A 24,195-nucleotide genomic window follows, 5' to 3' on the forward strand; every position below is an offset into this window, starting at 1 on the left:
TCATTATAAGTATGTGCTTAAAGCCTTAAAGTTTCATGAAGAAGAAAAGTAGATGTTTAATTATGCTCTCAATAATGTTTAGCCTTTATTGATCTTCATAGTTTATTGATCTTAAGAAGATACACCTTTGCATGAGTTGATACATTTTAAAATTGGAAAGGTCTACAGTGTGAACAATATATGTGTTCTTCTACATATGTACTGTCGAGATTTCATTAGGTAAAAGTCTCGTACACCGATATATTTCTTTACTTTTTTTTCCCTTTAGAGTGGCTACTTCTTGATAAATATAAGCTGATCCAGTGTTTGAGGGTAAGTAAATATATGTGACAGTGTCATTCTCTTAACATCACAGTCATAAATAAATGACATATCCAACAAGAACAAAAAAACAACAAATGGGGTAAACCAAAAAAGGGTAATAACAAGTGTACTAAACAAAATGAACATAATTTAAAATGAAGAATAGGCACAGTAACATGTCCATATCAATCAACAGCATTTTCTACTTTTGTCATCTTTAACAATCCCTTCATTCCCTGCTAGCATCATATACTTATCCCTTCTATTCAAAGTGGTGCACTCAAATCCCAAAGCATCACCCAACAATCTCTGTATATAATTTGCCACTTCAAAACTAGACCATCCACCAGCACAAGTAAACTCTTTAGGAACTTTTCCAAGGATTTGAATGTGATAACTAGGCCTAGGATTCATAAAAAAGAATAATGGGTCCAAACATTTAAGTCCACTAGCTGTGGTCCCATAGAACATGCTCACATTAACATTCATAGCCACAGGTACAATCTCATCAGCCATTTCAGCAAACAATGAGCTGAACCTTAATAGATATGGCTCCCTACAAGTTGTTCCTTCAGGACACACTACCAAATCACCTTCCCTTAGTAGCCTTTGCATGGTTTCACCATCTTTTTTTCTGTCCCTAGTTAATCTCACTGTTCTAATTGGTGCTATGAACTCAGACACCTTGCTTACACTGTAAGTTACTGCAGTCAAAGGCCTTGCCAAACATGTGCTTAGGAAAACAGGATCCAAGAGTGTCCTATGTGTGCAAACATAGAGAACCCCTTTGTTTTTCTCTGATTTCTGAGGGATGTAACCTTTGACATTTAGTACTATACCACTCCAAACTCCTAATGTCATGGCACATTTGTAAGGAAGGAGAATACCAAGAAGGATTCTATAAATGGCTAAAAGAATTCCAATTGGAAGCCACAAGAACATGTAGAGAGTTGCTGAAGGAGTAGGTAAGAATGCTAATCTTCCATCATGAAATATTAGAGGCTTTGGATATTTGTTCCTTGGCATCACTGAGCTTGGGTTGTTCTTGCCTTCTTCATTGTTCACCACATAAGCTTCCTATCATTATTATTATGCATAGTTAGATACTGTAGCACATTAATTGAAGTACAACATGCTTATAAAATTATAATGTAAGTTTAATTAAATTTATGTGCTATATGGTTATTACTAACAAAATCAACATACCAAAAAATGAAACAATACTACAAGACCATTTTAAAATAAGTCATTTTTTGAGTCAAAAATGTTTTTGCTTTGTAATCAAGGTTATCTGGTCCTAAAGGGCTTACAGAAACAGAAAATATATGGTTATGACCATTTGACTAATGTGCAAAGTTACTGAAGCGAAGAAAACTGACACAATGTTGAAATAAAGAGTATCAAGTACTTCAAAATATATCTCTAGAAAAGTAATATATTATATAAAGAAAACTACTCAAAAATTAACCATTTTTGGAGAGAGTATTATACTACATATGTAATTTATAGTGGCCTTCAAAAAAGTGTAGATAATTAACTTCATATTTACCTTGCAAAGGGAGATGAAAAGGTGATCATGGACACTTGAGCTTCCAATCCCAATATCAGGTTTTCTATCTCCAAAATAATCCCTGAGGGCTCTATGCTTCACAAGTAAACCAGAAGCAGAGATCAAACCAGTGAAGTAGCTACCAATAGTATTTAACTCTGTCCCTATAACATCACCAACACTCAAATACTCCTTCAGAAACCCTTCTACCATCACTCTAGGCACACTTGTGAACACAACTTTAGATCCTGCTGAAGCAAGAACCTCATAAGCATGAAGGTTAAGATTCTCCAAATAAAACTTGGGCAAAACTGCCCTTGAAATATTTTCCATGTTATTTATTTTTAAGCCACAAAAGGTGATGAAAGTCATGACTTTAAGCTTCTGCTCATAGTCTAAAATCCAAAGTATAGGACAAGATAGAAGTAAAAGAAGTGCCCTGAGAATGCTACCACCTTCAAAGGCAACAAGCATGAAATAAGGGAAGAAAGAGTTTGATCTCAATAGCACATTATGAATATCACAAATAAGTGTTTGTGACACTCTACCCTCCAAATCACATTTGATAACACTAGGAAAAGAAGGTTGGTGTGGTGTTTTGGATGACAAATATCCAAAATGAAAGCCATAACTTTTAACTTTCCTTGCTGCTCTATAACATGAGTTAGCAAGAAGCTTATACAAGACCAAGTTTATAAGCCTTAGGAGCATCATTGGGAACTCCATGATATATAACTCCTTCAAATCTCTCTCACAGTTGAATGATATTATGGTTGAGAAGGGTTAAAAACAAGATAAGGTTGAGAGAGCAAGGGAAGTAAATGAGAGAAGGGTGGTGTTGTTTATATGTGGTGAAGAGAAAATGTGCAGAGAATATTTATAGTCATTAAAAGGGTGTTGCAGATGAAGGTTGACTGTAACATTAACTTTACTTTTCACTTTTTTCTTGGAAAATTTGTTGCACTTGTACATCAGAAAATTGGACAACATATACTATGTCCTTTGCCTTTTTTCCCAAGTGTTTCTAGAAATATAGATAACTCTCCTCATTCTGTGTTCTGTGTTCCAATTCAGATTAGATTTAGATTTATTCAATGTTGGTAATGATACTTGCATGCATCATGTTGCTGTATAGATAGTCTTTGCTTGGTTACTGACAAATATACAGTGGGTAGGTTAAAATGTTGGTGAACGCCATTTAGAGTATTTGCTATGTTTTTTTTCAAAAGTTGGCCCCATCCACAAACTTAATGAATCAGGATCTTTGGTCTTTAAAACTTTCTATTTTTATGTCTTAAGTCAATCATATTCCACTGAATAAGATAAAAATATTATTTTATGTTTTCTTTTTAAGTATATGTCAATTTTTTATTAGACTAAGACATAAAAAAGTGGGACAGCTGATTCTCGTTCCAAACTGAACTACCAGTTTTTAATGTCATCGGAATGTGTGTATCCCATTCAAGCATCTCATCAATGGTGTTGTTGCTAGAGTATGTTATTTAAAGTTATGTGGTCATATATTTTATGAAGAAAAAAAACAAATCATTTCATTTTTATTTGTTGTTTATAATTATCTATTATGAAAATAATAAATACTTATAAATACATTGTGAGTATGAATCCTTACATTTTGTCTAGCATATTTTTTTAGTCTCTATGAGCCATGGCTAGTTAGATCAACTATACTATCTGATCAATTGACTTTTCAAAACCCATTTTATAGCCATTCAAAGTCAAATTACTCATCTCAATACCAACTATTTGACTAGTTCTACTTGGTAATTGTGGTAGAAAAAGTTGACTTTGTTCAGTTCTGTTTCCTCTAATTTGTATTCAAGGCTGCATACATAATTGAGACAGTTAATTGAACTGATTGCTCATTTAATCACTTTATGATGGTTAACTACAGTTGGGGTTGTCGAGATAGAAAAGTATCTTCAGTCTCGAAAAGACTTTGTTTTCATGTCCCTAACTAATAGTGTTTCCTAAAATAATATAAAATATTAATTTATATTTTTATTAAAAAAATCAAATAAGTAACATATTTTGATTGGTTTGATACATCAATAGATACAAGAAGTTATCATCTTATTTTAATATCCTCGGAGCATATATAATGTCTTACTTTTTATATCACGATCAAATTTGATTGATTAAAGAAAAAATATTTAAGTTAAAATTATAATTATGAAACTTTTTTTCTGACCAATCATAATTCCTCTCACGACACAAAATAATGTGAAAACAAATGTGCTCCCAGTATTGTCCTTACTAACACCTATACCAAAATAATGCGTGAGTTTGTCCTTTTTGATATTTGGTAGAAGCCATGCAAAGTAGGTAAAGGCAGAGAAAAGTTATTGAAAATGAAATGGCATGAGTTTGGTACAAAATGTTGGAAAATCTAATGGAACTTGTTTCTTTTTCTGTTGTGTTTGTTTGTGTGACGGTTAGTACAACAATTCATGACATCCTCATTTAGTGGTTCGGTGAACCCTTAATCATTCCATATATATGGTTGTTCAACACACACATATATAGTAACATTAACAAGATTCACCAATCTTTTTTGTTGGGTTGTCTTGTACTTATAATACATATATAGTATAATTCAGGTACGCCACTAATTTCTACACGCCTTACAACTATGATATTATTAGAATCTTAGGGTCAAAATATCATTAACAAAAGTTATATATAAGTTATCATGGAGCATCAATCATAGTGGATTGAAAAGCAAAATTGTTTGCTTCCTCTTGAATTTAATAAGTATACATAAATTTAATTATGAATTTTGTACTCTTTATTATAATTTCATAAAAATATCACTTTTGCAATATTACATCCAAATAACTATAGATTTTTTTTGTACATTAAAATCATTCTATAAAGTTGTAACCAACCGAGAAGGTTGAAATTTTAAGTTATGCCATATATTTATCACTAACCCTATGTACACTATAGGAACTTCAACTACTTCATCTCAACCCACACCACCATCATGTTCATGACCTAAACGATTTGCTGCAAAATGAAGTGCCAAGTGTGCCAAAAGCTTACTAAAGAGTTGTATGACCAAGTTCACAATAATAAATCTTAGCATTGCTACACAAAAGTTTTTTTGTTTATTCAATTTGGGTTTCATTGAGATATGAAACAACATTTTCAATCTGAACAAAGTATAAGTTTTTTTGATACTACCAACAATATTTTTTAACTTGTTTTATAATGAACTAATCTTTTTCAGGTTTCGTGACTATTCCTTCTAATAAGTATCGCTCCCAGGAATTGAGCCATCGACCTTAGAGATTAGTGGGGTCTTACACATTAGACCACCGTCTTTTTAGTAAAAAAGTTATTGGATATTACTCATAGATATTGTAGAAAAAAAGATAGGTCAAAGTATATCCAAGTTTTCTATTTTTTTTTTAAATAAAATGAATTGAGTCAACTTAAGGTCTATCCAACTCCTAACATATAATGATATAATAATGGAAATTATTGAAATATGAATAAAAAAGAAGGAAAAATAAGAAACTTTTTCTAATATGAGGATTTTTTTAGTGTATATATAATAAGCCATATGAGATAAATTAAATAATGGCATAATGAATTGTTAGATTAAAATCAAATAATGAAACTAAATTCTTAAAATATAGAAATTTAAATTATATAAACCAGTCAAAATTTCTAAAACATAATATAAATTATAATATAGATATTTTTGAATTAACTAATTATATCATTTCTTTGTAAGAAACTAATAATTGGAATGCATGATTATTATTATCATTGAAGATATAGATTTAAATATGGATAGACACACCGATGGAGCATAAATACATTCGAGAATTGATAAAATAAGAATTTTGCGAAAGGAAAAAAACCTTATTTTAAAATGAGTTAATTAGTACTTTTCATTAAGATATTTGGACAAATATAACGATTAGTTTCATAATTTTCATAATACATAAAAGTGCATTTATCCAAAAATCGGTACATAATATTACTTTTAGAATCAGATTATGTTAGGTTTGGTCAATAAAAGTTGAGTAAAGTGAGATTTTTCTTAGCATTCATTATGATAGAAAAGAAAAAGAATAATTGAAATAAAAATGATATAGTTTTTGGGTTAATCAAATTCCAAGAAGGTTAGTGGTTAGTAGCTATCATTTATTCTCTTTTTCACCCAAATGAATGCAACAACAAAAAACAAATAGGCTTAAGACCCACCATGTTTTTCTTTTCCTCTTTTTCCTTACCATAATAATAAAAAATTCCTTTTTCTCATTATTTTATTCCTTTCCCTTCCTCTTTTTCTTTTTTATCCTTGACCAAACAAAGTGGAAGGTTTTTTTTGTTTCCCACATGTATCCTCGTATTATAGGCAACTGTCCAATTCGAGAACATCTACATGTACATAGCGAACTCTCCCAATAAATATTTTTTATCCAGAAGACCACTCAAACCCGAGATATTACTTAAAAGAATCAAACATGTACATGAACACGTTGCTAGCAACAAAAGAAAAACCCTAAAAAACATTGAGAAAGAATATAGCTAATGATTAATTTATGAAATTTAAATTATAAACTAAAAATTCCCCACCTTCTTTCTTTCTCTGTCACTATTTGTTTTTGCGACAGTGCCACTTACACAGAAGTGAATCCAACCATTGCGTAAAATGGCAGCAGAAAATGTTCCCAAATCAAAGAAGCAAGTTAATCTCTTCTATTCCCTTGATTGCAAAGACCTTGCTTTCAATGTTGCTTCTCACTGTGACCATATCATTCTCCACAATATCAAATGGAGGTACTTTTTCTCTTTACCCACATTTTTTTCTTCTGTTTTTATGCCCTTATTTGTTTCCATCTTGCATTTTATGATGATTTTTAGCTATAATGTTAACTAAGTTATCACCTTTATGCATATCATGTCAACTCTGTTTTCTTCATATATATATGTATATGTATATTTATCATGTTTTGCTTCAACAGCATAAATTTCATGGTGGATTTGGACAATAAAATCGAAAAAAGTAATGATTTTTATGTTTATTCAGGTCATTTGCTGATGGGTTTCCAAACATATATATAGAGAATGCAGAAGAGCTTCGAGGTAAACATGTTGCATTTTTAGCATCATTCAGCTCACCAGCACATGTATTTGAACAACTTTCAGTGATATATGCACTCCCTCGTTTATTTGTTGCTTCATTCGCGCTGGTCCTGCCTTTCTTTCCAACCGGTTCGTTCGAGCGTATGGAAGAAGAAGGGGATGTTGCTACTGCTTTCACCCTTGCTAGGATGTTGTCTAATATTCCTATCTCAAGAGGTGGTCCTACTAGTTTAGTTATATATGACATTCATGCTTTGCAGGTTTGTCTACTTAATGTTATTCTTTTCTTTTCTTAGATTACAAAAATTGCTTTGGATTGAGTGTTATGTGGCTAAAAGCCAACAAGAAAATAAATTCATTGGTGCATAGATAAGAATATTGTGCTCGGTGAATGGAAACATTAAACAAGTTAGGATTAGGAAAGAAGTTAGCGTAGAGTCTGTGCATAAAGCATGTAATCAGATTTTAGTCATAGTTGAAAATTTGTCTTGGTGAGTTTTTTTAAGATAATACTCTTTATTAGGATATTCGGAAGTAACACCCAAGACATGTATATGATTACATAAATGATATATCAAAGCCTGATACTGTTGACTTCAAATCTACACTTCCTCTTAGAGATTGTGAACTAAAATATAATTTCTGCATCCTTAAGTTCTTGACACTCTCCATCATTAACTAAATTATGCAGGAAAGGTTTTATTTTAGTGATGAGGTTTTACCCTTGTTTGAGACTGGTATTCCTCTCCTAAAGCAACGCTTGAGTCAGCTTCCTGATGCGGATAACGTGAGTATTTTGCATTCCTTGATTTCCTTCTCAATCACATTGCCTTTCTCAGATGGTGCATTCCTTCCTGAATCCTTGAAGTAGTGGTTGTATTATATTTGTGACACAGTGTTGTGCTTGCTATTCTCATTTTTTTATATCTTCAACTTGTTATTTTCAGGTAGTTATTGCATTTCCAGATGATGGTGCTTGGAAGCGATTCCACAAGCAATTTGATAATTTTTCAGTGGTAGGTTGATTAGGTTCCCTGTAATTATCTTTGTTTAAGTTGTAATTCATTTTTTGTGGAGTGTCTGACCTTTTGAAGTTGTAGGTGGTATGTAACAAGGTTCGCGAAGGTGACAAAAGGATAGTTCGGATCAAGGAAGGTGACGCCACTGGTCGACATGTTGTTATTGTTGACGATTTGGTCCAATCCGGAGGCACCCTAATTGAGTGTCAGGTAAATGTTTCAATTTATATATCAGTGTGTTTATTCGAAGGAAATTTCTGCTTTTGCATGTTCTCATTTTTTCTAAAATTGTGTTTCTCGTTGTTTCCATCTCAGCAATGTTGTACTCTCTATCTCTATTTGTATTATTCTTTAAGTATAAGAGGAGATTTTCTTGTATAACTTTTTTACAATCTAGTGAGTGAGCTGAAAGCGTCACTTTTTACATGAGAATTATTCTACCGTTCCATTTTTACATGTTTACCTTCTGAGTTGATGCTGTTTTCCTGAAAGTTTGTTTGTTTGGAGATTAAGCAACATATAGTCTTGTATGTGAGGATCCTAGATATTATTTTCACAACACGCGTCTATATCCCGACGCAACTTAACATTTCTGTTTTTCCTTGTGATTTCCCCAGAAAGTTTTGGCAGCCCATGGTGCAGCAAAGGTGAGTGCCTATGTGACCCATGGCGTGTTCCCTAATCAATCATGGGAACGATTCACGCATAAAAATGGTTAGTTTTTGCTTCATCTCATTTCTCACATACTATACATTTTAATACATTTGAATGTTATAGCCTTTTGATTTAACATGCAGATGGCTTGGACAATGCATTTGCCTACTTTTGGACTACAGATTCATGCCCACTTACTGTGAAAGCTATAGAAAATAAAGCTCCTTTTGAAGTATTGAGTCTAGCTGGGTCTATTGCTAATGCTCTACAAATTTGAGGGCAAACATTACTTGAGGGAAAATCATGGAACTATAAAAAGGGATTACCAACTCCATTAGATTTTCTGTTATTTACCAATTTATCAGCCTAATCTGTTAAGCTCTGCAATTTCAGATTAGTTGCATTGTATGTGTCAAACTAGTTTCCTTTGTTGTGGACTGTACTCTGAAATAATTTCTGAATGTTAACTCTAATGTAGGGCCATCATTCAAAGGCAATACATGCAAGCCTTGTTTGCCCAAGCATACTTTTGCTTATACAAATTATGGCATTTAGTTTTTCAAAACTATGAAAGTGGAAGGAATTGCATAAGTTAAGCCACTCAATTGTACATCAGTATTTAATACTATGTTAGACAAAAATAAGTGGGATCAGTTCATCAAAAATAAAAATAATTAAGTGGGATCTACATCAAGTACTCCAATTTCTTTTCTTCTTTCCAAATCCTCTAAAATGAAGGGATTAAAAGATGGTGTGGCCTGTGAAAAATTCGTTCCACCCTTTTACTTTTTAATTGGTTTTATTTATACCAAACCAAGAATTACTAAAATAAGGTGTCTTTTCTTTTTCTCATCTTTGCCAAATACCAAGCATCATAATTGTTCTAGACTTGTAACAATCAGAAGTAATCTTTGTAGCAAGACTCTTATCAAAGTATTTAGACTCAATAACAATATTCCCTGTTTCCCTTCTATACAACTTTTATTTTCACGATAATACCCCCTAAATATAAACATTGGTCATATCTCAACAAATCCCAGTCGGAATCAGGTCCACATCTGTTTTACCACAACTTTGTGTCATTCCATGTGCCAGAAGGTCTGATTAACCAGAAAAATATTTAATAATTATAATTTTAACTTCAATAATTTTTTTCAACCAATCATAGTTGATGATACAAAAAGTGGGACAGCATATGTAATCCCGTTGGAATCATGCTGCACAATTTGGCATGATGCATGGATGCTGCTGTAGAAACTCACAATCCAGCACTACTACACCTCTGCCTTATTCTTTTCTGCTGGTTAAATCATAACTGCTTCTTCTCTACACATACACAAATTCCTCTCTGCTTATTTGCCTTTGATCATTATTATGAACTATTAACATATTGACACTCATTGCTTTGTACACCTGGACTCCTTAAGATTAGCTATGCACTATAGTTAGCTTAGCACTCCTATAACCCATCATGGCTAGGAACAAGATATCTAACACAGGGTCAATCTTCCTCAAGCTTTTCATTCGAATTGCCCTTTCGACTCTCCAACAAACCATCTGAGTATGAACCATCTGGCTGACGAATGCATATATTCAAATTGCTTGAGAGGAAATGTTCCTGGGTTTGCAGAGAGAAATAGTCAGAAACACCCTTCAAGAGCAAAAAAAAGTAGTTTGTTGAAAGTGAAAATGTATAATAAATAGTATCCAATTCCAAACTACTTTTCATTTTTAAATTTCGAAAAACCTCTCTAAGGTAAGAATTATGTATCCAACCAGCACTCTTGTAATTATACACAATTGTAGTCAAAATGTACCTGGTCACCGGTCTCTTTGCCCTCTGAATGAAAGAGAATTGGCCGGCACCGCTTATCCTCGTTCATTAGGCTTGAATTCTGAAAATGTGTCACAAGGGCACCCTTTCCTTGGATACGTGCATATGCCAGTGAAGCAACTTTCTCGCTATTAAACTTCTCCCATTTCTTCCCATTAAATGCCTGCATAAATAGTAATGATAGGACTCATTAAAGTGGAATTCAGACCAGCACATTGCCGAAAGTACAAATGAAAATATGTACCACCATTTAATATTTATTTTACATTTATATATATATATATCACAAACTAAGTTTTGAATATAGTAGCAGGAAATTATGCCCTTGGACAAGCTACAGAAATCGAACCTTATAGAAGGGGATGATGTGTGAAGGAGACACCATGTTGATGAAAGCATAACCCACATTGCACTTGTTCTGCAAGCAAAAACAAACCTTAAGAAATAAGTCATACTGAAGAATCGAAGGTATTCTCTTCACCGAGCATATTTAAAGGATGTGTATACCTTAAAGTCAATTGGTAAGTAGAGGAAGTCATAACTACCCTTGTGATTCTCATCAATAGCAGCAAGCAGCAGATTTGAAGTGTACCTTAATCACAATAGGTAAAAACATTAAGAAACTTATGACTTACCATTACTACCCTACTCAACTTGCTATTATAGTGACAACTTCACAGGGAAACTTGTTCAGCTCTTACTTGTTAGGAATGTTTTTAATCATTAATGTTGTCCTTGTGTCTTCTCCCGTCATAATTTTGTCCACATCAAGCTGGTAATGCTTCTTGCTATCAATCTGGTTCCCACTATTGTCAGGTCGCTTACTTCGACCTCGTTCAGCCAATCCCTCAGTGTTTGTTGCTCCTGGTCCAGAATACATGCCATTTCCAAGGAACAAGGAACCATGCAAAGGCAGTGACATCATTCTGAAATTAGGTGAACTAATTTCAGTCATATTTCCTGTAAGGCCAATACCAACTCCTACGGATCCACGAGCACCCATGTTCATAAAAAAATCCCCATCGTTGCGATTCAAACTTCCATATGCAACTGAACTCTTGACAGAAGTTTCAGGTGACTCTGGAAAGTAGCTAAAATGCCTCTCAGAAGGAAGGCCGGATGGAGCAGATCCCACGTGATGATGTGGGTGAGAGTTAAGAAATGAGTTGTGCCGACTAGTATATGGAAAACCCTGCCTTTGTCCACTAGAAGTAAATGGAAGCCCTCCAGAAGTTGAAGACCAGGCAGATGTGTTTGAATGCTCCGAGTAAGGAGTTGGACTTCCCCACAGAAATTGAGGACCAGACAGTGTTCCAACACTTGAAGAACTTGATTTTGATTCACCAAAAGTAGATATAGGCCTAGGGCTAGAATTTACTTTATGCTCTGGAAAGGACATAGAATGCTGAAAAGCCGCTCCTTGTGAAGATCCAGAGCTTGCAAATATCTGATTTGCATTATTAGCCCTGCCAGGGTCCTTGCCAATTGGTGCAATCTTTGGAGATGTTGACGCATGTGGAGAAAGAATTGCTCCTAATCCAGGCAAATGGCTGGTATTCATAGGGCTGCCATAACTCAAACTGGGAGATTTGCTAAAAGAACCTAATGGATTATGTTCAACTGGACTCCCAAAGTGTGCCCAGTTACCTGAAAATCACCAAATAGTTTAGCTTACAACTTAAGTTACCTTTCTAAAATGATACAACTAGAACAGTACAATAGAAAGAAGAAGGGATTAAGGAATAAGATATTTTACCAGGCGGAGAATTGGCAATAGGTGAACCCACTTGATGTCTAAAAGTTCGAGTTTCGTCTTGCTCCAGCTCAGTCATTTGTTGCATCAAGCTAAAAGTTGAAAATGTATGACTAGATTTTATAGGTTCATTTATGTGGATATAACATGGGCATTTATATATATTACACAATATTAGCTCAACCCAAGCCATACCAAAGAAATATTAATGCTAAAATGAGAATAACGGTAACAAACAAAATGTGCAGGAAACCAAAGTTTTAAAGCTGGTCATGAAACTTCACATGGCTATACATGCCATCAGACTCCACACCTTCACCACTGTAATCATTCTCATAAAACCTTTTTATGTTGGAAATGCTCACTGATTTCCAGTTCATCTAAAATTGGGCAAGCAAACCAATAAAAAGAAAGTAAAAGGGTTCTCATTTTCTAACTGGCTACTTGCAGGATTTGCATAGCTTCGCCTTCAACCAATGTCATTATATTAATATTATGTTAATAAGTATTAAGACGTTGAATCAGAGGTGAAAAATTACATTTATTGACAGGGAAACTATTTATATACTAGCAAAGATAAAATCCAACTTACTTTCGACGTGCTCCACCAGGGCGACTGGGTTCAAGTTTGATGCGTTTCCCTGCAATGTCAATTCGATTTAATGCTTTAAGAGCAGCATCTGCTGCTCTAACATCATAAAATTCAATAAATTTATGATGCCTCTTATGAGGCGTTTCCCTGATCTGCAATTTTAAGATACAAAGTTAAAACTACTCCTGACAGCATAAATTTATTGAGATGAACAATAAAAACATATAGTCATATATGTGATTAAACTTTTACCTCTTTGACCTCCCCATAAGCTCCAAATATTTGACGAAGGTCATCATTTGCTACTGATGGATCCAAATTGAACACTACAAGGGTTCCTTGATTAATATCCTTTTCTGAGGGGTTATCCTGAAACCAGAAGAAGAAAATATAAATAATGCAAAGAATATCAATTACAAGAATTAGTCAAACTTTGTGTACAGCTATATAAATCAAACCTTAGGAATTGAAAAATGAATATCAAGCTTTCTTCGTCTCAAGGGCTTGTTTTGTAAAGCACGCATTGCAGTGCGAGCAGCTCGAATATCATAGTAGGAAATCATCACAAAGCCTCTATGCTTGCATGCAGTGTACAATGTTCTGATGTCTCCATATTGCTATCAAAAGAGAACCAACATTAACTATAGTGAATAAAGGGAGAAAAACAAGAAAAAGCTTCGCAAGTACTACACAATAAAAACTGTATAAATTGTATAATTGAGAAGCACATGTTTAAGCCCTTACTAACATTGACTCATTCCAACTTTCGAGAACCAAACAGATTCAAAATTCAAAGGCTAAATTAGATGCAACTTTTAAGACTAACTTATTTATCACCTAAATGGCCATATCAGTTTGACATATAAACTTAAAGGTTAGGCACAAACTAGTTCATCAGCAAGTAAACAGTCGAAGAAATAATGCAACTCTATTGAAGCATTGGCTTAATGCAATGCATGGTGATCATATTTCAAAGATGGACTAAATATATGACCAAAAAAGCAAAAGCATGATTGTCAAAAACATGAACAAATATTGAGTTTAATGATGACTGTAACTACATTGGAGCATAGGGCTAACGTTAAATACCTCAAATAGTGATATTAATTCAGAGTCCTCCACGTTACTATTGATATTCCTCACAAATAATGTCCTTGATGGATGCTCTCCATAAGGATGCTCCCCAGCTACCGCTCCTATGCCATTTGGGATTGCAAAATGACCAAAACCATTTGAAGGGACTCCATCAGATAAGCTTATCCTTGAAATACCGATGCTAATACCCTCTTGTTGTTCAAAATCCATTTCTAACCCGCCTCCGCTGCCAAAAAGATCATTGTCATCCAGATCCTCCAGCTGGTTGGGCAACCTGCTCAGGTCAAAATCATCCATTATCCCAGCTAATAGCTCATCTTCATCATCGGGAAGCATGTTTCCTATTGCATTCGTTGTAATGTCTTCAAGTGGATCTTGTCCTTCATCCTCATTGTGAACTTTGTCTAATATTGGGAAGTTATCATCAGCAGATTGACCATAATGCTCAGAATCAGTAAAATTCACTGCATATTAAGAAGGAAACAAAAAGGGTCTCAATAATAATCGAGTAATTTGAATCTCATGAGTCAGTAACAGCATCACAAGCTTACACTTTTTATGTGGAAGAACAGGAAGCGAACTAGAAAACAAGCTAATGTCACTTGAAGCATGAAATGCATCAGCACTACTTGGTACCCCCCATGCACTGCTTCCAACTTTTTTGGCAACATTAAGTGAGAAAATCTCAGACGAACCTATAAAAACAGCTTAAAATTTATTATCTCTTTATTGAAATCTGTATGTCTGAGCAAGAATGTATATATTACACATGAAGTAAGAGGAAGCACCTTTGGCACCATGATCTGGCATAGAATCCTCAGAATGTTTGTCCATTAAATCACTTTCTAGGTACATAATTGTAACAAAAAAGTGACAAAGAGTAAGACTTCGAATACAATATTAAAATTGCCGCGGATAAACCATTACAAGTAAAACTACCACAGTCAATTAAGGAAGATGAATCACATTTTAGCCTAACCAAAAACAGAAAAGTGTTAAAAACACTCACAAGCAATCAATTGAATACCTTATGAAGCAAAGGTTACAACTTCTATAGCCACAATAATGTATTGATCACTACCAACACTTTTATAATTTATTAGCCTACGCATGTTACTGTCGAAACCAAGATGACCCAGTAAAATTTAGTCAAATTGGTCCAACCCCAGCATGAAAAATTCAACACTTCATGTCAGATCGTTCATAATAAGTATCAAAATTCAAACCCTAGTTAAGTTCTAGGTCTAACAATTACAATAAAGTTCCTATAATTTTTGGCGAAGATAGCAAAGACCCACGAGCTAAATAAACCGAACATGTGTGAAAAACAAAAAAAAATGTAAGAAAAAAACAAACTTTGAATTACCTCAAGTACTTTGTGATCATAAGAAAACAGAAGAAGCTTAAAAATGACGGATAAAATGATTTAATAGGAACAATTGCGATGAAAAGAGAGTTTCTTGGAAGCAACGATGTTTGTTTGTTTCAGTGAATTACGTCGTTATGTGCAGAGAAGAAAGCATAGTGAGAGTGAAACAGAAAATAATGAGAGGCTTTGAAAGAAAGGAAAAAGAAAAAGGAAGGAAAAGGAAAACAGTGAAAAATGATTGGAGGGAAAGAGTACAACTGTACAAGTCGCTACAAGAAAATTATTTAATTTGTTCTTACATTCATAAAATAACAGTTTAAAATCTATGATTTGTCGGTGTAAAGGTTTTTATACTATCAGCTTATCATCTTCCATTAATTTTTATTACTTCCTTTGATTTGAGAGTCAAAATGATTAACAAATCAATTGTGGATAATTTGCTAGCAGTATAAAAATACTTATACGGTTAGTATATACATTTTAAATCCCTAAAATAAATAATAATTACATATTTTAGTCTCTCGTGTTTTTTTATTTCACCAGTTTGGTCCTTTAAAAATTGATAAACTCAGACTGGTCCACAAAATTTTTAAATGTGGATCAAATTAGTCATTTTTAACATGGTTTATAACACGTGGTAGAGATTAATTTGACCCCGGAAATGACTAATTTAACCTACATTTAAAAACTTTGTAAACGATTTTAGAATTTTCAATTTTTAAAAGACCGGTAAGATAGAAAAACTTGAAACTAAAGTGGAAAATTACTCTAAATTAAAATCCATCATCTTTTATTTTTTCATTAATATTACTTTTCTTGAATCTTAGTGTGATCCGTTCACACGCTTACTCGTGTTGCGCGTTGCATTAATATTCTCTAACTCAGTATCTTTTTCCCATATGTCTTACATTTTTCTAATCACTGAATTTATCTTTCATGGTTTAAATTTCAACATGGTGAGAGTGAGTTACATTTCTTAATTAAGATATGGAGAGTGAATTATAAATTAGAAAATATATAAAAGTTAAATGGTTTTAAGTTACTTACAAGTCTATCCAATAAGATTAACTAGGAAACATGTATATAGATTCTGTTTCATTTAAAACACATTTAAGAAACAAAAAAAGGAATTTTGATGTGTACATACTTTTATACAATCACTAAAGGTAAAACATGATGAATACTTCTACATTATTTATATTGTTATGGAGTATTTTCTACTTTTTCGTTTTATTCTTAACATTTTTTTTAATTTCTAAAAAAATATAATCTTGAGCAACCATTATCAATGTATTAATTACAAATAGAATCATCTCTCTAATTTTGTATTATACATTCTAATAAACACAAAAACATATTTTATTCATTCAATATTTAATATATAAAAATTAAATACTTCGTACTATAAAAAAGAATATAGATCAATGAATTTCCCACATTGGGAGCTTAAGAGGTTGAGAATTCAATGATATAGTCCAACTCCAAAAACCATGAGTTTTTTGAAGCCCATAATCCAAATACCATGCATGAGTTGGCACCATTGACCTATGTATGTATGTGATGTTTTCTTGCTTAAAGTATTTGATAAACTTATTCATGGTCTACAATGTATTATAATCAATACAATACTTTAGTTTATTGTTGAAATATTTTGGCCGTTTTTACATCACATAAGCTCCAAGCATTGAAGCTTGAATTAGTATTATTTACTTTATATTTCTAATTCTAACCCAATTTTGATATCGATTCAAAATACAGAAATATATATATATATATACTGACAATTTAAGAGTTTGTTATATTATTATTGTATTATTTACTATTCGTACTTAACCACCATTAACTTTTTTAAATAAGAGTAGTACAATTGAATGATAAATTGTCTGTGTATTAATTTTACATTAACAATATATAAATAAAGTGATGTGCTACCTCTAGTTCTCTTTCTACTTTGCACTCTCCTCTTTCTGATTATGTTTCACATTTTATATATCGCTATTAACTCACTTTGTATTCGATTATTTATGTTATAAACAATGTCAAGCCATCAATTTCTTTAAAATATGAACTACGAGTAAATAAACATTATGAATCCTTAAGTCCATGATTCATGAGGGCGTGAAATGTGCGTTTGCATGTGTTATGTTGCGTAATCATTTGTGTTGAGTAGAAAATAATGTGTTCTATGTACCCCAAAAATAAAATAATATACGTTCCTATCGCATGCTGCTTTCCACCTTATTCATAAAAGTTGCACCAAATTAAAGTATGTGGGTATCAAATTACGATTTAATATATGTATATTAATAGTGTAAATGTTTTTATACTATTAGTAAATTATCGACTCTTAAATAATATTGATTCTTAAACAAAAGTAATACAAATTAATGGTGGATGATATATTAATAGTATAAAAAATGTTATGATGCACAGATTTTAAACCGATCAAATTAAAGCTCATGGAATCAGCCATGTATTCCACTACTACTAAATGTTATATCCGCAAAATCATACATTCACACATATATTTGAGGTAGTTGTTTTTTGTTTAACAATGATTATTTTGTTTTATTAGACAAAGAGATGCCATTCATTTGAAATATTTCATTTTCAATATGAAGTCACTTTTTGTAATTGGGGTGGTCGTTTAGAAAATAGAAAAGCTATTAATTATTGTTCACATAGGAATATATATAATTAAAATAATGTAGGATGATTGTGAAACAATTGAATTCATAAATTTAGTATTTGATTTCCATGTATTTGGTCCAATGAAAAAAACACAACAACGTTCTTTCTAAATTATAATTTTTAAAATTAGGCCAATTAAAAATAGAATAAAATAGAACAAATTATTTTCTCATAGGAAGATATAAACACAACATCTCAAAAGTTGATTTTTGTGAACGACACTTACTGGAAGGAGCAACCACGAATTCCGAAAAGATCAATTCCTTACCTAAAAATTGAGACTTTGTAGTACAATAAAAAATTAAAGGACAAAACCACCCTCAATACTTTACCAAAATAACATATACGCCACTTTGGTATAAGCATCCTATTAATACGTATCCGTATCTTATACGTTTTAGATAAGAAGAAATCCAACACAAGCTATATCTAATCCTCAAAAAGCTCTCAAATATTTTTCACTATCTATAAATCTTTCTCATTCTATATACTACAAGGTTCTCATTTCCAATTTCCTTCATTTTAACTCATTCAGCTGAAACCTTAATCAAGTATTGAGTAGTCTTATATTTTTGGCGGGGTTTGAAAAATGAGAGATTTTTGGTCACTGGGTTGGAGTTATTTTGCTTCATGATTGTAGGGTTCTGCAAAAGTTGGATGCTTTTGGAATTACAAGAAAGGTGCATGTGGGGTTTCATTTGGATTATTGTTCTATGTTATTTCTTAAAGGATTTTGGAAAGAGAAAATTTTCCTCGGATTGTGGGTTTGTGATTCGGAGCAGGGGTAGGTGGGGAAAGTGTGGCTGAAGTTTTTTCTGGGAAAATTGAGAACTTTGTGTTTGATTTTTACTCAATAAGAACTTTTTGAAGATTTTGTAGGTGTTGCCACAAAATGCAACAGCTAGATCACAGAAAAAAGGTGGTTTTGATTTGTTATTCCATTTTCAATACCTCTTTAATATTGTGAAATTTGTCGACAAAAATCATTGATTTTTCATGTAACTAGCTAATTTAACAGAATCAATGTTTTTTCTTGTGTTGTTTGTGTTGGTGTGTATTGAGATGAGTTGAAGCCTAGTTGGTTCCAATGTGTAATTTATCTCTCCCCTAAGTTTCTGTTACTCAAGTAGGATTACTATATGGTTAACAAGATCTTCCTTTTCACAAAAATCTAGCCTTGGAATCCATTTGTTGATGCAATTTACATGTTTTCTCCTTTAATTGCTTAGATTGTATTCTTTTGTGGTTGTTCTTTGCACACTTGTAGGTGCATTCTACGTCGTTGAATGTCCAAATTCATTCTGTAGGTTGCTGGTGAGTAAGAAATCATATAATTATCATTTTGTTTCAAACTTTCGATATAAATTTCAATGAGTGGAATGAGAAGAAATGGTAAATTGGAGATGAGACAAGTCTTTTGGTTTGAAGTGTAGATTAGTTTGTCACAAGAAGAATTGTGATGTATTATAAAATGGTATTATATGCTAAGTTTTTTCCTATCGAGGTTCTTTCAGGATTGGTGAGTGAGGCGTTTCATGAACATAATTTGTCTTCTTATGTTTATTATTTCAGTTTTTTGTGTTATTCTTTTTTCTACTCTATGTAAGCATGATTTTTGGTGACATTGAAAATGACCATATTCCAATCTACTTCCTCTCATGGAGCATGCGATTCTTTAATACCATGGTAGCTATATAATGTAAATTCTAACAAACAATACGAGCTTGTATTATTTCTATTAATCGATTGGTGAGTTCTGTGATATTTCCGACATGGTTTAATTTCTCTTCATAATACAGCAGAGAAATCCACTTTCCAACTTTTTACTTCAATCTATCTATGGTGAAAATTTGTTTTCCCTTTGTTGCTTCAGGCCTTTAACTTGACATCAATTAATCAAATTTGAGCTTGCCTTGATTTTGCTATGTATAATAACTATAATATCATTGCTACAGAGTTCAACAGAGATGGAGTTCTTCTCCGAATATGGTGATGCCAACCGTTACAAAATTCAAGAAGTCATTGGGAAGGGAAGTTATGGTGTTGTTTGTTCAGCCATTGATACTCACACTGGTGAAAAGGTAGCAATAAAGAAGATTCACGATATATTTGAGCATATATCTGATGCTGCGCGGATTCTTCGTGAGATAAAGTTGCTTCGACTTCTACGCCATCCCGACATTGTTGAAATTAAACACATTATGCTTCCTCCTTCTAGGAGGGACTTCAAAGATATTTACGTTGTTTTTGAGCTCATGGAGTCTGATCTGCATCAAGTCATTAAAGCCAATGATGACCTAACGAAAGAGCACTATCAGTTTTTTCTTTACCAATTACTTCGAGCATTGAAGTATATTCACACCGGTATTCTTCAATGGCTAATAGTTACTTGTTCATGAATATATTATTTGAATGCATGTTGTTGCTAATGGCTATACCTTGTGTTTGTCACATTTGTATCATAATTCAAACTCCACCATTCTCAGCATTTCTCTATATGAATATGGCCGGATCATGCCTGTTATCTTCTATAATAGTTACCGTTGTTAATTTTTTCCACTTTGAACTTGGATCTTCTATGATTTGCTTTCGCCTTTTTCAAAAGCATTTCACTCATTCACTTTAGTTGTCCTTTTGGTATTTTTTACCTGTTTATCAACATGAGTGGATGGCATTGAACTCAATATTGCTTATCTAATACTTATCTACTCAATGCAGGGAATGTCTATCACCGAGACTTGAAGCCAAAGAATATATTGGCGAATGCAAACTGTAAACTTAAAATCTGTGACTTTGGGTTAGCTAGAGTTGCTTTCAGTGACACACCAACTACTGTGTTTTGGACGGTATTCCATTCCACCATTTTCTCTGTTTATTTGCTATCTACCTTTTTCCAGCTTTGCCAGATACTATTTTTAGTTTCTCATTATCAAAAGTGTTGGTAAAATAGAGGATGATGTTTTCTTTCTTAATGCATATCTATAGGACTATGTTGCTACAAGGTGGTATAGAGCCCCAGAGCTCTGTGGATCATTTTACTCAAAGGTATGGCCTTTTCACGATTCCTCTGGACGTCATTTAAGCAGGAGAGAACCTGAATATGCATGATCTTGACTCACCATACGCTAATTCATGCTCATTATCTTTGTGTGTAGAAATTGCATGTCAACCCATGATGCATGCTTTCTGTTATCTTCATTCCCATCAATAGCTAAAGATAGGTCCAATATGGTATTTTGATAGATACCAGAAATTTACTAGAAGAAAAATGAAGACTAGCTCCTTACAAATTGATTACCTGAAAAGAATAAGAAAGAAAAGATAGAATAGACCTGCTTCCTCCCTAGCCAAATGGCCCCAACCTTAACTGAATAATTGCATATCCCTACTCTCATTTCGCCGTATATTTATCCCCCACTTACTCCTAACTGAATTTCCATTCTCAGCCTCTTTCCCACTCCCACGTAGTGACGTAGGCATACAGTTATAGTGCAGGTCATTGGCTTGAACATTTCCCATCTCGCCCTTGATGTATCCGCTAACACTCCCTTTCTATCCTTCCTCACATGCATCTCATAACCAGTTATATCTGCTTCGTTTTGGTTTATATCTGTTGATAGACTAACACCAAGGTATTGACTGCAGTATACACCAGCAATTGATATTTGGAGCATAGGTTGCATCTTCGCTGAAGTATTAATAGGAAAGCCACTTTTTCCCGGAAAAAATGTTGTCCACCAGTTAGATTTAATGACAGATCTGCTTGGGACTCCTTCACTGGATGCTATATCCAGGGTAATTTTTTTCTCTTTAAGGGGGAAACCATTTGTATGGCTTAACTTAATTTCCACTAACACCGTAATTTTGCTGGTGGAAATCTTTTGATGGATGCAGGTACGCAATGATAAGGCGAGGAGATACCTAACTAGAATAAGGAAGAAGCAGCCTGTACCGTTTGCAAAAAAATTTCCTAATGTTGATCCTTTAGCGCTTCGACTACTGGAAAGGTTGCTTGCTTTTGATCCAAAAGACCGGCCTACTGCGGAAGAGGTTTGTTATATTGTGATCAATTGCTCATATATTTGTATTAAAAAGTATTTTAGTTGGACAGTTAACTGTTTTTTAGCTTATGCTTTTCCTTTGGACAAAAGAAGGTATAATAAATCACAGAGCATGTATATTGCTATACAATATGATACTCCTTGCTCAAGAATTTTGAAATGCTTGGTATTTTCAGGCATTAGGTGATCCTTACTTCAAGGGACTCTCAAGAGTTGAGAGGGAACCATCCTGCCAGCCTATTACAAAAATGGAGTTTGAATTTGAGAGACGAAGAGTCACAAATGAAGAAATCCGGGAGCTGATTTTCCGTGAGATTCTAGAGTACCATCCTCAACTACTGAAAGACTACATAAAAGGAACAGAGAGAACTAATTTTCTTTATCCAAGGTCTTTGTTTTTGGTTTATTTTCAATCGTTTGTTGTTTTTTCATTTTTATATTCTATTATTCTCTCCTTACCCTTCCATGATGCATATTCTTTACAGTGCTGTTGATCAATTCAAAAAGCAGTTTGCTCATCTTGAAGAAAATGGTGGTAAAAACACTTCAGTGATACCACTTGAAAGAAAGCATGTATCACTTCCCAGGTAATTGATTATGTAGTATCTCATTGGATTTCACATGTCATTTGTTGCAATCAAAGAGTTGCAAATACCCTTTTATTTAGACTTCTTAATATTTCTTTAATAGGCCAGGGTTTTACGGTAAACTATTATCTGTGGTAGCCTTTTTCTGAAGTTATTTTCGACCATCTATTTAGCTGTTCTTCTATGTTTTGGCATTGTGTGGGATAAAGTCACAAGTAGTGGACCAAAATAGTTCTTGCACCCTCCAAGCTGCATTTGCTTCCATGAGTTGCCGCTGTTTTCATTCATTATGAGCATAATCAGATTATGTCATACTGATTATTTCCCAAATTATTAACAGGTCAACAATTGTACATTCGAATATGGTACCACCAAAACAGCATTTCAATATTGCTTCCTCCAAAAACCGTCAAATAGCTGAAGAATATAATAGTAATCCCAGAGATACAGAAAATCCTGCAGCAAGGCCCATTCAGGGAATGCAAAGAATTCCACTGGGTATGTGATCATTATCATTATAGTTTGTTAAACTTTATGTGCATTACAATTTACATCAGTACAGTAATCAAATATCAATAACTGGCATTTTTATTTTCAGCAAAACCTGGTAACGTTGTTGGTCCGGTTGTTCCATATGAGTATGCGAGTGTCGTCAAGGATTCTTATGATCCAAGGAGATTTACAAGAGGTTCTGTTCTTCCTTCTCAATCTATAGCCCCAACATATTATTATCAAAGATCTAGCTCTGGGAATCAAGAAAAGGCAGCAGCAATAGAAACTGATAAGGGTGTGTCTGTACAAGCAAAACATGGTCAACAGCAGTATGGTGTCACTGCCAAAATAGCACCAGAAATAGATATTAATATTGACTCCAACCCCTTTTTTATGACAAGGGCAGGAGTGAACAAGATAGAAGAACAGGATGATCGGATTGCAATCGACCGAAACTTGTTGCAGCCAAAGGCTCAATATGGTAGGATCAATGCAGCTTCTGGTGCCACTGCTCATAGAAAAGTTGGACCTGTTCAGTATGGTATGACAACAAGGATGTTCTAGTGAAGAATTCTTTGCCTTGTGAATATTGATTGACCGGAATGGAGCAAATCCTTGTAGAGAAAAAAAGTGCTTTTTGTGGAGGAGCTTTAGTCTCTGATGGTTGGTGCTTGTGTTAAATGACATGAGTTAGTGCCTTCTACAGAAAGAACCAGCTTTCTCTGGTCAAACAGCTATTAACTTTGGTTACAACTTATAATGAATCTGTACATGTGAAATTGAGTCCTATCTTCTAATTCAATAAACACCATCCTTTCACTTTTTATGTTCCTATATATAATGCCTAGAGATGGTTCATTATTTCACACTAATGTTCAAACATTTGACAAAATAAGAATTACAGTATATCAATAATGTCATTTACTCATAATAACTCCTCTAACTAACCTTGGCTATCTATCTTCCTTTCTGTTTTCATTGGTCAACATGAACAGTACATATTTCCTCATGTGAGTATATGAGTTGTACCTCATGTGGAACTAGCATTACTCCTAGTTAATAGATCAGGTAAATT

General features: G+C 33.4%; 4 protein-coding genes across 8 annotated transcripts; 2 read left to right on the plus strand and 2 right to left on the minus strand.

Annotated features, from left to right (window-relative positions):
* LOC109357183 (glycerol-3-phosphate acyltransferase 1-like) lies at window positions 389–2,699 on the minus strand. Its single transcript, XM_019600961.1, has 2 exons — window positions 1,853–2,699; window positions 389–1,380 (listed from the first exon to the last, which is right to left on the minus strand). The coding sequence occupies exons 1-2, from the start codon at window positions 2,576–2,578 to the stop codon at window positions 493–495; spliced, it is 1,614 nt and encodes a 537-aa protein (XP_019456506.1). The 5' UTR covers window positions 2,579–2,699; the 3' UTR covers window positions 389–492.
* LOC109357184 (ribose-phosphate pyrophosphokinase 4-like) lies at window positions 6,464–9,143 on the plus strand. The gene is made up of 7 exons (XM_019600962.1): window positions 6,464–6,667; window positions 6,918–7,233; window positions 7,665–7,760; window positions 7,921–7,989; window positions 8,074–8,202; window positions 8,610–8,706; window positions 8,790–9,143. The coding sequence occupies exons 1-7, from the start codon at window positions 6,540–6,542 to the stop codon at window positions 8,921–8,923; spliced, it is 969 nt and encodes a 322-aa protein (XP_019456507.1). The 5' UTR covers window positions 6,464–6,539; the 3' UTR covers window positions 8,924–9,143.
* Window positions 9,500–15,511, minus strand: LOC109357102 (protein MEI2-like 2). 4 transcript variants are annotated; one of them, XR_002108826.1, is made up of 14 exons: window positions 15,287–15,508; window positions 14,709–14,761; window positions 14,472–14,615; window positions 13,915–14,384; window positions 13,284–13,442; window positions 13,078–13,194; window positions 12,826–12,977; window positions 12,237–12,325; window positions 11,182–12,127; window positions 10,988–11,072; window positions 10,830–10,898; window positions 10,464–10,643; window positions 9,862–10,264; window positions 9,500–9,695 (listed from the first exon to the last, which is right to left on the minus strand). XR_002108826.1 is itself a non-coding variant. In XM_019600826.1 (13 exons), the coding sequence occupies exons 1-13, from the start codon at window positions 15,304–15,306 to the stop codon at window positions 10,148–10,150; spliced, it is 2,601 nt and encodes an 866-aa protein (XP_019456371.1). In that variant the 5' UTR covers window positions 15,307–15,508; the 3' UTR covers window positions 9,852–10,147. The 4 variants fall into 4 exon arrangements, 1 of the variants encoding a protein (XP_019456371.1); XR_002108827.1 differs by having other exon boundaries at window positions 14,709–14,765; XM_019600826.1 differs by lacking the exon at window positions 9,500–9,695 and having other exon boundaries at window positions 9,852–10,264.
* Window positions 18,400–23,942, plus strand: LOC109357299 (mitogen-activated protein kinase 20-like). 2 transcript variants are annotated; one of them, XM_019601166.1, is made up of 10 exons: window positions 18,400–18,899; window positions 19,936–20,344; window positions 20,699–20,826; window positions 20,966–21,025; window positions 21,626–21,775; window positions 21,875–22,030; window positions 22,218–22,429; window positions 22,527–22,628; window positions 22,969–23,122; window positions 23,223–23,942. In XM_019601166.1, exons 1-10 carry the CDS (start codon window positions 18,873–18,875, stop codon window positions 23,682–23,684), a joined length of 1,860 nt encoding a protein of 619 aa, XP_019456711.1. In that variant the 5' UTR covers window positions 18,400–18,872; the 3' UTR covers window positions 23,685–23,942. The 2 variants fall into 2 exon arrangements, with proteins under 2 accessions (XP_019456711.1, XP_019456710.1); XM_019601165.1 differs by having other exon boundaries at window positions 18,401–18,899; window positions 22,969–23,126; window positions 23,227–23,942.

Source organism: Lupinus angustifolius, chromosome LG09 (assembly GCF_001865875.1).
Source record: "Lupinus angustifolius cultivar Tanjil chromosome LG09, LupAngTanjil_v1.0, whole genome shotgun sequence".
Taxonomy (NCBI): domain Eukaryota; kingdom Viridiplantae; phylum Streptophyta; class Magnoliopsida; order Fabales; family Fabaceae; genus Lupinus; species Lupinus angustifolius.